The sequence below is a fragment of the Dermacentor andersoni genome, chromosome 6, assembly GCF_023375885.2.
Source record: "Dermacentor andersoni chromosome 6, qqDerAnde1_hic_scaffold, whole genome shotgun sequence".
NCBI classification, from domain to species: Eukaryota; Metazoa; Arthropoda; class Arachnida; order Ixodida; family Ixodidae; genus Dermacentor; species Dermacentor andersoni.
This window is the reverse complement of record NC_092819.1, coordinates 25,090,742-25,105,020: the sequence shown is the minus strand read 5'-3', so window position 1 is coordinate 25,105,020 and position 14,279 is coordinate 25,090,742. Positions and strand designations below refer to the sequence as shown.

General features: G+C 48.2%; 3 protein-coding genes across 3 annotated transcripts in view; 2 read left to right on the top strand and 1 right to left on the bottom strand.

The window, feature by feature from the left end:
- The window catches only part of RpL24 (ribosomal protein L24), a 493,457-nt gene that overhangs the window by 348,409 nt on the left and 130,769 nt on the right, over nt 1–14,279 (top strand). The gene's annotated exons all lie outside the window — the stretch shown is intronic.
- Nucleotides 1–14,279, bottom strand: part of Cep97 (centrosomal protein 97kDa) — a 155,387-nt gene that overhangs the window by 25,482 nt on the left and 115,626 nt on the right. The window lies entirely within an intron of this gene.
- On the top strand, nt 4,287–8,969 carry LOC126521692 (uncharacterized). Its single transcript, XM_050170423.3, has one exon. It carries the CDS (start codon nt 4,837–4,839, stop codon nt 7,351–7,353), a length of 2,517 nt encoding a protein of 838 aa, XP_050026380.1. The 5' UTR covers nt 4,287–4,836; the 3' UTR covers nt 7,354–8,969.

Genomic DNA, 14,279 nt, shown 5'->3' with positions numbered 1-14,279 from the left:
GCGTCCGCGGGAAGCATTCGTCTGCTCTGGAAATGCACACTGCATGCCACGAGAGACATTTGAAGAAGGCACCTTCCTCGAGGGGACTCGTCTCACCTGCACACTGACCCGAATGACCTCCCGGAAGTGGGTTCGTCGTGGGTCCCCATTCCAATTCGCTCGCACCGCGTGATCTGCATAATTTTTTTTTTTTTTCAACGTGAAGCCTGGCCTATATTCTCTCACGCAGGAGCTGGAGACCAACCAGGCTCGGAGGCCAATATTTCAGTCCGAAATGAAGTCGGTCGTACAAACACCACGCGCCGAAGTGGTTCAGTGGGCACTGGCCGTCGCGTTCTATGACGTTGAGCAGATGTCGCCGGTTCGATCCCCTCCTGACGCATTCCAACGAGGGCGAAATGGAAAAGGCCGTGTGTGCATCCTGCTTTGGCGCAGGATAAACGAATCTCAGGTGGCCGAAATCAGGCCGGAGCCTACTCTTGTCACTGGTAGTCAGGTTGCGTCTTTGAGATGGAAAACCTTTTAATTGTTTTTTTTTTTAACGAAACGCGCAATTAACGGACAAGCAACGCTCCTGCCGGAGGAGCGCATAAAGTCGATCGACTGTAACTCCGGCGATATATCCACCAAAAATTACCCGCGCGAAAGTCACAACGGCCGTGAATTGATTTTCGAAGACCGCGGCTGACGTCGTTGCAAAGATCGGCGAGAAGCCGAACGAAGGGGACAAGGTCGTCCGAGCCTTTATAGCTGCGCTTCCGCGGCGCGCTCCGCTGAACCGCGCAGCGAGGGAAGCCCGCCTCGAGGCCGAAAAGAAGCAGTGTGTGTGTGCGGCAAGCTTTCTAGGTCAGCTCAAGTGATGATATGTGCTCTAAAGCGTACGTCGCTGATAACATGGGGTAATGATCTGCTAAGGGCGACGAGGAATCTCCTTCACCGAAAGCGGCTGCAACTGTCTCGCTCAAGAGGAACGTCTGAGCCTCATTCCCAGGAACAAAGAAATAAACGAAACAAACAAGTAAACACACACACGCACACACACAAAGAAACAAACAACAAACACGCGCACACAAGAATTATGTAGATCGAACGCGCGTGTTGGAATCTATGTCAAGCGACGCTATACCGTGAAGCGATGTTGAAGGCAAAGAAAGCTTCGTTTTAAGGAATTGTAAGAAATGATACAAAGAAAAAGAGTCATTCTACGCACGGCGTTCTCCTCTGTAACTTTTTTTACACCATTCGTGGGTTAGGTTGTGCCCCCGAACAATAATCGTCAGCTCATTTCCTTTGTTTAAGACTCCGCGCTTGCCACTTTCCTGTCAGGAAGGCTACGCCATGCACGCTGATATGCCCATTCCGGTCGTGGCCTGAAAGTATTGGAAAGCGCAGCGTTAAAGAAAGGAAATACGGGCAATATAGATGACGATTGCGGTCGACAATTGGAATAGGCCCCAAAGGGTGAGAACTCTTGGAAACTGAACGGCTGACTCGGCCCAATACTCGAATGTTCAGTTACCTGAACCGGCGTATATATCTGAACGGAGAGTCGATGGCCACAAATGGGCGAATCGGTTTCTACCTGCAATAAGGGGCCAAATGATATCACGGACGCTATATACATGAAGACAATGTTGCGTGTTTTCAACCAAAAGGTTCACGCGTGCAAGCAGAAAGAGCGAACTACTACGCCGGCTCTTTCATTCTTCGCAGCTCGCCGCTTTGAACTTAAAATGTCCTCACGGCTGGTAATTTCTTGCCTTCGGAGAAAACCTCTCACGAGAGTAGTCCCGCATCGCCCAAAGACGAAGTGAACTCACAGGTAATTTTCAAGGGTGTTTGAATAGGGAAAATTTCGAATCGAACACGACTATCAGAGAATATACGACCTTCGTATATCAAATCGAGTATCGAATATCTCTAATTTCTAAATAAAATGAAAAGCTTACTGGAATCCGTTTGGCAACAAAAGGATTGTTTACGGCACTTGATACATGTAATGCCGTTAACAAGTAGATGTCGGCTCTAGTGAGAAGCTTCTATATGAGAAACAAAGAATTGTACGGTCATATCTGGTGCACAATGGCAATTACGAAAAAGAGAAAGAACAGGTCCCTAGGTGCATGTAGTAATAGAGTATGAAACTATATGCATATAACAGAGTTAGAGTGCTCGCTGAAGGAGCCTATGGGCAATAATGCAGCACCGCATATCGTTTTGAACGAATGCAAATATGCCGAGATTGACGAAACAATAAATTTCTTTCTCTGAATCGAGACAGCGACTACGTAGACTGGCTAAGGCGGGACACGCTTTCTCAACGGCTGGTAAATGTGCATATGTGACTACCTCCATTTTTCTTCGTTCAGGAAATGAATAGTCTGCGCAACAACCGCGGTTCAGCAAAGTCTCCTCGTGCATCAGCACTTCTCCCTGTCGACTGCAAGAACTGTTGTTGTCCTTTACAGCATTCGAACAAAACGAATATCCGACAACAGTGAATAGTGGATCTTCGATAGATCATTCGAATCGTATTCAAGATTTCAAATATTCGCACACCCCTGGCAGTCTTTCATTCTTTATTTTTTCTTCGAAAGATAAGTGAAGCAGCAGACAGCGAACAAGCGTATAGCGCGTCTGCGATTTCAACTCGCAGTACACAGTGTACGCAGCGCCCTGTTTACCCTTTCCTGGCGTTTCCGAACGTGAAGCCCATCTAAAACTGAGACTGCCGTCTGTAATTAAAATCCCCTTCAAGCGCAACTAATGAGTCCCTAAATTCGACACGGCAGGGTGCTTCGCTGGTCGTAAAGAACGTACGCACAGACATTCGCGCGCGCACGCTAGTCAGGCGGGTTTTTCTGTGCAGGAAATTTACCGGCAGCGCCTCATTGAGAAAAAAAAAGACAGAGAGAAGAAAAGCTACTAGTCCATTCTTTTGTCCACAGCGTTGTGCAAGCTGCTTTTTTTTCCCCGTAGCGGAGAGCACCGACCGACCTGCCAAGTTTTTTTTAAAATTATTTTATCCCCCCCCCCCCCTGTTTTCGCGAACGGCTATGCGATTAGGGGGGAGGTCGTACTTCATCGGCGATGATTGATAATAATGAAAGAACGTCATAAGGGTGATCTGCAGTTCACTTATTCCAAGTATTCGATATGATTCAGCCCAGGCACTTAGAGAGGACAAACAGGATTGGCAACGCGGGCGAGTACGCTTTTGAAATCCATAATCTTTTCCTGAACCGAGGTCAATGTAAACACACAACCGCATTAAGGAGTCTGCGAGTGGGCACAACGTTGAAACTAGAGATATGTGTTGTCTTTCCATCTTTATTTCCTCATTGCGTATGCCTATATTCTTTGTTGGACATCACATCAGGGCTGCGCTTGCGATAACGGAACGAATGATCTCGATCGGTCCACCATACGCTCGGCCTTTTGCTGTGTGCTTTGACGAGATATTACTGATTATCAGTTGACGTTGTGAATGAGTCATGGTGGCTCACTGGTACGCTGATAAAGATCGATGCTTTCACGCGCGCATATGCGAAGTTTTGTTGCAGCGCTATATGGCGCGTTGGATAAGATTATCACGCGTCGTTGCTCAGCCTTATGCCTTGACAGTCGTTTGTGGAGATGTTAACGCTTTCTTTTATCTCATTATGGATATTGTGATGACGCATCTTTCCCATAATCATATCGTGGTTTTGGGACGTAATACCCCTGAATTCATTCAATACGATCCGTCGCCACGAGATCACAGAGGAAAACATTACCAAAACGTTACTAAACACGAAGCCTATGTGTTCCGCCATATTCTCGTTTTAACTTACCCTAGCGTTCTCCTCCATCCCGTACCTCCTCCACGCTCCAGAAATTAGTGTTCCGGGTTGCAGAATAAATAGTTCAATGTACATTTAAAAGCGGAGAATTCTGCAGCAGGTGGTACAACCTCAGAATAGTTTCGCCCGAAAACAGTTTTGTTTTCATATTAATGGGCTGAATCGTCTGTGCCACACATAACAGCCTCCATTTGCGCACTCAACACGTGGGATGGCAAATAAAAAAAAAAAAAGGAAGGTAGCGAGAGAAAACGACACTGGGGACCGAGAGGAAAGCAGAGTACCGGCGAACACATTCAACTTTGTGTTCTTTGGCCTCGGCAGGTTTTTATAAGCTCGTTTCATCAACTGCATCGATCGGCTCGCACGGGGCTGCAGACGCAGCGCGGCGGCGGGAAACTTTGCTCCCGATGATCGCGGCGCCCACGAGGCACCGGCGGGCGTCGTAGTGGCTCGTTCGAGCTCGAAGAAGACGCCGCCGCGCGCTTCGGTGCGTCGACTACCCAGCGGTGACGCGATCCCGCGCCAACTTCCCCCTCAGCTCCTGCGTCACACACCGAACGCGGGCCAACGCGGTGCGCCGTCTCAACCGAGAAACGCCGCGGTCGCGAACACCGGCACGAAACGAGCGCGAGCGAGAATACCGGCCCCGAAGAACGGGCCAAAAAGAGAGTTGGCCCAGCAGGCTACGCGGGCACACGAAATACCCCGTCCACCAGCTCCCGCCAAACAACCCAAGGGAACATCCGCCGCCCGGGCAGGGGAAAAAGGAGGCAAGCAGCCGTAGCAGCGCGGCGCGCCATTTGTGAGGTGGCGCCCTCTCTGGCCGGAGCCCGCAAGCAGCCATTGTGATTACGCCGAAAGGCGGTAAGTGTATCATCGTCGCACATTGTTCGCGGCAAGGCTGACCACCAGCCGCCAGTTGGATTTTATTTCTCGTTTCGACCCCTTCCTGTCGCGGGCCAGTGCGTGCCTCGTGCACGGCGACACGACGATGGGTCGCGATGCCAGCACGAAGCGCTTCGATGTTCATCTCAAGCTCAAGGTGCTTGCGTACTACGACCAAGTGCGGAACAAATACAAGGCGGCCAAAATGTTCGGCGTCAGCGAGTGCTCGGTGAGGAACTGGATCAAGGAGGAGCACCGGCTGCGCGCCCTGTCGTCCCAGGGCGGAGGTAGCGGCGCCAGAAAGACCACGAACCGCGCCGCCGAGGCCCGGGCTCTGTTCGAGGCGTGCTTGGAGCGCTACGTGCGGGGATGTCAGCAGCGCGGAGTCAAGGCCAGGTACCGCGACTTGCTTGCGCACGCGGCGCAGCTGAAGAAAGTGCACGGAGTGCGCGGCCTCAAGCTGTCAACCGACTGGGTGGCCAGCTTCGTGCGTGAGCGCCGGCTCGTCTGCAAGTGCGAGAAGCTGTTGACGCATGCCGACACCGCTTCTCCCGCCAACAGCAGCACCGGTTCGGCGGCGGTGGCCAAAGGGTTGCCACCGCCGGCCAAGCACAACGCTGCCCGGGCCCTTGTCAAGCATGCCATGGGCCAGCTATCATCCAAGGCCGGCAAGACGCCCTCCTCGGCGCCAACCACGCCGAAGCAAAAGGGTCAGACCACGGCGCTCGCGGCCAAGCTGCTGCTTCCGGCGAAGCTAAAGTCAAAGGCGGTGCCAAAGCCTTCCATCAAAGGCAACGACGGTAAGGCGATCAAGACCTTGTCGAAAAAGAAACCGACGAGGAAAGCGGCAAAGAAGGGTAGCGAGCTAAAAAAGAAGACCGTTGCGACCAAATTAAAGAAGGCAGCGAATAAAACAAAACAGAAATTGGCTGCCGCGACGAAAAAGGGCCCGTCAGCAAAGTCGAAGCTGCCGTCTGCCAAAAAGACTGCGCCCGCAAAGGCACAGTCGGCCAAGAGTGCAGCTATTGTGGCAAAGTATAAGAAGTGTCTCTTGAAGAAAGCTAGCCAGAAGCAGCATAAGTTAGGAAAGGTAAAAAATACCATCACTTTGAAAAAGAAGGTCCGGACAGACGCAAAGACTGTAAAGCACAAACATAAAGTAGTCAGGAAAGATGACAAGCTTATGAAGGCAAGCAAAGGCAAACAATGCTCAAAGACTGCACGCAGTATGGTTGTAGCAAAGAAAAAGGAAAACAAGAAAAAAGAAAGAAACGTAAAGCCCCAGAAAAATGTAAAGATTATAAACAAGGTAGTGAGCAAAAGCTTAAAGAAAGCTAAAGAAATTGTCAACCGTGCCAAAAAGCCTGCAGAAAAAGCTAGCCCAGCTTCAAAACAGTCTGTGCAGAAGGTGAAAAAGGTGCCTGTGAAAATGATGAGACCAAGGAAGCAACCGACAAAGGTGTTTCGGACTCGGTATCGAATCAAAGAAATGCACAGGAGGATTGAGGAAAACAGAGCTTCGGACTTCTTTGATTTCTTTTATGGCTTGGGTCTTATACCAATCAACAGAGATTCAGACAGTTCAAACTCCCTTTACATCCCCTTCATCACGGGATCACCAAAGATGTACAATAACACTGAGTTCCTTTGTGACCTTTCAAAGAAGGAGAGCCCACTCAGGCCAAGCACATCCGACCTAAGCAATTGTCAGCCCTCAAGTCACACTCAACTTCCCTCAAAGTACCCCATCTGGACTCCAGTGAGGACTAGCACGATCCATGACCCTTGTTCATCTCAGAGTGGCAAGCCCTGGCTCACGAGCCCACGTGTGCATGAGGAACACATAATCACTGACAGATTCACACAGTCCAAGTCACCAGAGGATGCTGTCTTTTCTGAGAAGTTTCACAAGGCAAGTATGAAATCCGAGGCTGCCCTCTCACCTGGTGAATCACCCATCACCCCTGAACAGTTGGCTGTGGTGCGAAAGCTATTTCCTCCCATTGGAAGCTTGCCATTTCCAAGTCAACGTAGAGCACTGGACAGCCAAGTGAAATTCAATGAACCTTTGAAGGCATCAGAACGAAGTTTGCGGCCACGCACCTCTGAGCAAACCCAGCGCCTGAGTCTCTGCTTTCGCAAGCGGCGCTACCAAAAACGGAAAAGGACCCTCTCCGAGCCATCACGGTCTCCCGAGAGACGTCCCAATGGTCCTTCAGCGAGTGACATTGACTGGTTAAGTGCTGATGCTTTTCCAAGCCCTGCCAAGAAGGGCTGCCCTGGTGGGAGCAGCCCTGTCTACTCCTTCGGTGAGCCACGGCACTGTTTTCGCAAAGAGCACTTTGAGGACAGTGCCTGCCCACCACACATGCCGACCAGTGGGATATGTGGGAACAGTTCAAGGACAGTGGTCTGTGCCCTGAGCAGTGACAGACCTACGAACTGCCTCTATGACAGTGCCAAACTTGTCAGTAGGGCCGTGCCCACTAGCCCCAAAGCAACATCATCCAGCGAAGGCAAGGATCTGTTCTTTGGCCAGGCAAATAGACTGGCTACACTGAGAAAAAAACAAGACAGAAATGAATCTGTGATGCACGCTGCAAAAGGTCACCAGGACCAGTAGTAGTTGCTTGCACCAAAGAATGTTTCCTCAGCCATGCTGCAAAAATCTCTTGAGCTTTGTTGTATAGTGTACACAATGACTTATTAACTTGTGAGCCTGCAGCTTGCCTGGTAAAACCCCAAGTGCTCGGTGATTACATGAAGCACTATATGGGGATCCAGAGAATATTCAGAAATACTGGCTTTCTGCCATTATGCGCAAGATGTTTTATCTTGAGAGAATGTTTAGCGATTATCAATGCCATGCAGTCTTAGCCACGCTGGAAAGCACTTGTCAATACTGATGATTATGCACATCATTGTTAAAGAGTGGAATTGTTCCTTGGTCAGCGAATTAGCAAATTTACTAGTAATGAGACAAGGGTGTGCAACATGAACATGCAAGATAATTTAAAGCATTCAATGTTGCTGACAGTAAATGCTACTGATGCTAGGAATGTTATGTGCATTCCAAGCTTGCCACTACTGGCAGTCTTGTGCAAGTTTCCAGCCAGAGGACTTTGTCATTAGAGGTGAAAAGTGCACCCTAGCTCTAATATTGCTGGGGAAAAAAACACTGTTACATGTGCAAAGTGTATAGGACTTTTGCATCCAATTGAGACATGCTGTGTAGCTGAATGAAGTATGTGAAAATGTTATTGGTTGGACATCTCCAATGTGCCACAATGTCTTCCCTGACCCTCCTGCCAGCCTTTCTTCTTGCCACTGTCTTCTCTAAAGCTTTGTATTGTGCAAATGGAACATGTTAAATATTGCACAAGCGACACATGCTCTTGAATACTATTTTTCCTCACTTTATTGCAAGTTAAACGAAATCCACTGTTGCAAGCTTGCATTGGTTGGCAGAAAATGCATGACTTCAATGTTGTAAATAATGATTTCTTTTGATCTCTTGTGGGATGATCATGGAACATGGACATATCTTCCAGATCCTTAATTGTGCAGTGATTTAAAGCAAATTGAGTGAGTGCAAATCCTTCTTGTGGACTCCAATCATGTAAACGTGGTTCAGCTAGCTTGATGGCAACAGTTGTACATACTGCATGAACAGAAAGACACTGAATGGTGTACTCTTTCGTCCTTGCCAGACACAGCTGTCATCAGTGCTAAATCTGTGTGACATGTCTCGTAGCAATAAGTGATGAGTTATGGGCTGTTTTGGCTGCTTACAACACTCGTCCAAAACTATCAAGCTGTTGTGGGTCAGAACTTTGCTTGCACAAAGAGATTATGTGTGAAAAGTCCTTGTCAACTCCTGACTTGCATTCCTACAGGCAGTGCAGCGTCATGACTAGTTGACAAGGCATTGCGTCTACCTCCGTAAATGCATTGTGACCTTGAGACAATGTTGTGCTCATTATTGCGCCATTGACTGGACGAGCACTCCCCGCAAACCTTCTTTTTTTCGAGAGCGGGAATGGTTTTGTACATAAAAACAGAGCCCCTTGTTTTCCTTTTTGGGCCTTACTTAACATGCATTCATCGCTAATATACCACAAGGTACAAAAGTGTGCTTTCTCTTCCCCCCTTGAAAGGCTTGCAACGATCACAGTTTTATCCCCGTGGCTGCAACCTCTGGCCACACTTTTGCACAAATAAAGATTGTTCATTCTTGTATCGGCGTATCTTGACCTCTCCAAGGTGGCATCGTTCGGTGTGAACGACGTCAGGCTTACACCGACGATTAACCACATAGAACATGCTCATAACGTACTTCTGCCGCAGTGGCATGGCGTGTGCTTCGTGCCACTCAATGGCGATGCCAGAACCGAGACTAGAGCATTGCACGGGTGCGCGTTATGAAGCCTGAGCCCAGCCCGGGCCTGTGTTCCCAAGCCACCCAGTACATGACCAAGCCTGAGCCCAGATGTTCATTAGTAAGCTTAGCAAGGGCCCATGCGCACATGACCAGGTCCAGCCTGTAAGTTAAAAAAAAAAAAAAAAGCTTTCTTTACTTACAGATTGTACCCTGTGTGTCAGTGTTACCTTCTTGGGGTCTATCAGCTGCAGTGCATAAGCAATAACAGACCGAAATCTTTGTTTCTCATATGGGAACCTCGGTGATCTGGACCATTGGCTTTGCTGTTATTTTTCCGCTGGTGCGCATGCATTTACCTTGATCATACAATTTGGTCCTATGATGTCATTTAGCATGTGAATATATATATATATATATGTACAGACAGGCGAATTCACGAGCATACAGCATAAAATAAAGACAAGTAGAAAGACACCCCTTGCATTAGCACTAAAATAATACAATCCTTCGAACACGGATATATTGAATTTGAAGGGGATCACAAAAAAAGTTCGATAGGCAATTCAGCATATAAAATAACAATTTTACAAAAAAATTTTCAAGGTAATTTTACTGCTGTTCGTTATACAATAATTCGTTATATGTAGGTTACATATATCCGAGTTCGACTATTGCGATTCTTATAGTGCAATCGCAAAAGCGGTAACACGGGAATGGTTTGAAGAGCGTTGTTTTTTTTTTCTTTTTTTGCATAATTTATTTTTCCTTAGGCGGAAACAATGTTCGTTCTGTGGAAAAGAAAAATATAGAACGTCTGTTTTTCTATTTTCTTTGCTAAGGTATACTGAGAGCCAGCTCTTTGCACGTGCACGCATCCTCTTGGCACAGGATGCCTTGGACCATGCAATGCATGATGTTCGTGTGTGCTAGAACGCACGCCTTAGGCCCTTTAATGAGCGGGCCCGAGTTCGGCCCGGGCCCGCCGAAAAACGCTTCGGACGGCTCGCGGGTCGGGCCCGGGCTTTCGCGTCGGCCTGGGCCGGTGCAGTGCTCAGTGTCTCGGCCCCGAAAAGGCGCTGCGCATCTCCGCTTCGTCGCCATCTGGCAGACTGTTCACAGAAAAAGTCGGAACTGAATGCGTGACAAATGGTGACATTATCCTCGTCTTTCTCTCTCCCTCCCCTCCTCCCGAGTAAGCAAGTCCTGGGGAGGTATTCTTATACCAATCAACAGAGATTCAGACAGTTCGAACTCCCTTTACATCTCCTTCATCACGGGATTAACAAAGATATGCGATAACACTGAGTTCCTTTGTGACCTTTCAAAGAAGGAGAGCCCACTCAGGCTAAGCACATCTGACTACCTAGTGGACACCTAGTGGACATGTCCATTTCGTCTGCTGCTGAAGCGCTAATTGGCTGTGGCGCGCCTCGCTGCCGCGGATGCGCAGCCCAGCATAGCCAATCAGAACTTCAGCAGCAGAACCATGCAGACGAAATGGACATGTCCACTAGGTGGACTCTTACTGAATACCTCCCCAGGAACGTTACGCGTGCGATTCGCAAAGGTGTCCGGTGTTTAATGCACGTTTACTGGCAACGGAACACAGACTAGGCCTAGCGAAGCGGTTCCCAATACTAGTTTCAGTGGTTCAATGCAACGTTGTTGGACCACTGATCCGAACCGTGCAAAGCTGTTTGCAGGCCGCAACGAAAACGATGTGCCCTTATGCGCCTGTTCGCCGTCCGGCGCAAATATTTGCCTGTCCCGAATAATGACGTAACGGGTTAGGCAACTCGTTACGTAAAGAACGAGCGAAGTGCATCACCGCCGCGGAAAGTTATCCTAGAAGGTCGCCGTGATAGCCACCGCAACCAACGTTTCCCGAGCTTCGGCGATTACGAGGCACGTTGATTCTTTGCTCCATTCAATACAGTTTGCATTCTAGGGAGTAATCGAACCCATATGTCTTTATTAACAAATATTAATGGAAGGTTTTCTTGCTCTAAAGGCTACTTACTGCACGTAGCTTGGCGAAACTCAGAAACGTTTCTTTCAGGCGCCTGTTAGTGTTCAGTCGATGGATTTCAGCCGCTTAACGTTTGCGGACTGGCCCGATCATGATTGTCCACACGTACCGCCCCGTTTAAACACTCAATTAGCACTACTAGCCCTGCTTGCGAAAGTGCCATATACGCGGTCTTGCACCATACTGAGGCAGCCTACATGTACATTTTTCTCGTTATATTAGGCAGGCCGCTCAGCCATTTTTCGTTCAGAAACGGGTGCTTTCTTTTCGAAGCCTTATATTTACTTACAGCGTCAAGTAAAAGAGATCCTTAGAAGCTCGTAACATTGACCCGGTTCCGTGCTCTACGTTCCACTTTCAACGTAAAAGCGTGTCATGGTCAACGCAACGCCGACCGACAGATTCTCCGTCCTGCTTGCAACAACATGCACCTCTAGACGAGCTGGATGTGGCGTCGCCTTGACACACGTACGTTTAGACTGCGCATTAATTTATCTCAATCAAGACTTTGATTCACAGTGAACGAGTGCCGAATTCCGTACTGTGACTTTATTATTCGAATTAAGCGTCACATAAGGACATGGGAAAAATTGGTGCCTCGTAACGCTAATCAGAAGGGTACGTCTAAGGATGCGTGGATTTAGGAAAGATCAAAAACAACTACATCAATATTGCACGTGACGGGGCATCACCGTAGCTGCAGCTAGACCTATGTTGCTGAATTGAAGGGCGTGAATCTTAATTGTAAACAGAGTTCTATCCGTACGAAGGCATCGCATATTTTATTTTGATGCTTTGCGAAATATTCTTCACCATATATGCGCCAGAATAACTCATCAAATTTGGCACGAGAGCCTAAATTTACAGCGTATAATTTCAAATGTAGGGTAGACACAATGTATGCGCAAGTACGTGCATTAATTATGCATAATTAATAACAGTAGTCGGAACAGGAGATGCCTCATAGGTCCAGGTCGCGTTGACTGGCAGTATGGGGCACTGCCAGTGAACAGAGGTCTTGGCTGTGGCAGTGTGGGCTTGATTGGCAACACTGCACCGATTAAAACTCACCTGCAATCCGAACACACGGCCGCTCGATGGAAAGGCACAGGGTGCGCCTTTCCGTGGAGCGGGCCGTGTCGAACAACCACAACTCTGCAAGTGCGGTTTCGCATCTGTACAGGATACGGAGCAGGTGCGTCTACACACACGACGGCCCACCTATTCTTTCAGCAAAGAAGCTTGCAGTGCCTGCTCGTGTGTTGTTTCTCAGCGAAAAATGCGCCAACTGTTCGAGTTTTCCGTTTTGTTTTTACTTGCTTGTTCAATCTATAACAGACGTCGCACAGCGAGAAGAATCAGAGGAACCGATGGACTGGATCTATCGACGGCGACAAACAAATGAAGCAAATCGAGACAATGAAGCCGAGGAACGACCCAGATGAAACTATATTTTCCCTATGCTTTCTTTCTTTGGCCGCACTGTCTGCAGACGTGAAACCTTGCTCGTCGACTTGGCAGTCTCGAAGCTTGCACGGTTCACAATGAGGTGAAACGTGATGCACGGCGGAGGTGGCAAACTTGCAAGACATTTGCGTTTTGAAACGCGAGTGCATTGTCAAGCACGTCGTTCGCGCAGCCAGATCTAGTGTGCCGTTTCCATAGGAACGCCGACTGGCGCGCGCTTGAAAGTGATGGGATATGTTCACATTTACAAGATGATTACTCTAGTGATGACACCTTGAAACAAGGAGGGCAGGCCACGTCTATGTAGGCGTTTTCTATTGACCGGAAAGCAGTTGAGTTTACGACGGAAGGAGTTTTTTCCAGGTTTAGACATTAGCTGGGCGTTAGATGCGCGTTTTAGTTATTTCCAAGTACAATATTTGGCACACTGTTTCGAGTGTAATCATTCGATGTTTTCATCCACAAAGACATTCTTCTTTTATGTTGTCAAAAGAACTAAACTATTAAGTCGTAACACTTTTCAATTTCGAGTCCACACGTGGCGGCACACGCTTTGAATTCACTTCGTGCACGTATAACGGCGGTTCTTAAAGCTAAAAATGGAACGCGCAAGGCTGCTGTTGACCTTTGGGTAATGGTGCCAGTGTAAAAGGGGAAAAAAAAAGGTAACGAGATACGACAGAAGGCTGAGCTAGACAAGTTGATCTGTTGAGTGCGGTCGGACTGAAATTTAATAAAGGAAGTATCGAACCTAATCCAAATCCAGTGTAACATAATCCAGTAGTCCAATCTACAGCAGCGGGGCGAAGGATGTGCCACTAAAAGTGTCGGTCTGCTAGTTTGGGACAATGCGCAGTGGAACGTGTTACCGAAACGGCGCTCAACTTTATTGTCGTCGGACCGGGATGTGTCTCTTCGAGAAACCTGAAATTGAACACCCAAATTGCTTTCGGGAGGCTGCGGGGACGAACGAATATGAGCCACACATATGTGGCTCATCGTGTAGACTTCTATAGAAGTATACACGATGAGACTAACCCCCGTATTCAGAAATGCATCTTAACTTGAAGGACACGCTTGACTTGATTTCAGTGACGCCTGTCGTGAACGCCCCAAAGGAAACGCAATGGGTGTCTTGAGCACGTTCACGTGTGGCGTCCGTTATGTCAAGTCAAGCATGGGCTTCAAGATACATTTCTGAATACGGGGGTAAATGTTTGACAGGAAAGCCACTTGTTACACATCGAGATGTCATATATATTCGAATTCATACATCATGAGAACTGGGTGTTCCCTCTCATGTCCCTCACGACTGCACCATATCGCACGACATAAACGTGCACGTAAATAAAAAAAAAATTGAAAAGTGAGCACCCGCAAAATACGGTTCCCAGCTCTAACGCAGCTAACACCTGTTTACTGCACAGGAAACCAAGGTGTAACAAATTACATTAGCAATAAGCGCGGATGAACAGCTAAAGTAAAACATGATCAGGAGGTCGCGCCGGAGGTGTCACGATAATCTAAGTGGCAATCATGTGGAGCGCACCTCCAATCTGATGTTTCCTGTGCGACTTTGACTGGCATCAATGCGTCAAGTTTGAGCCGCGAGCAACAACACCGTTATCACGGCCGAAATGCTTAAACCGTGTTATCCGCTCTAACCGGTGAG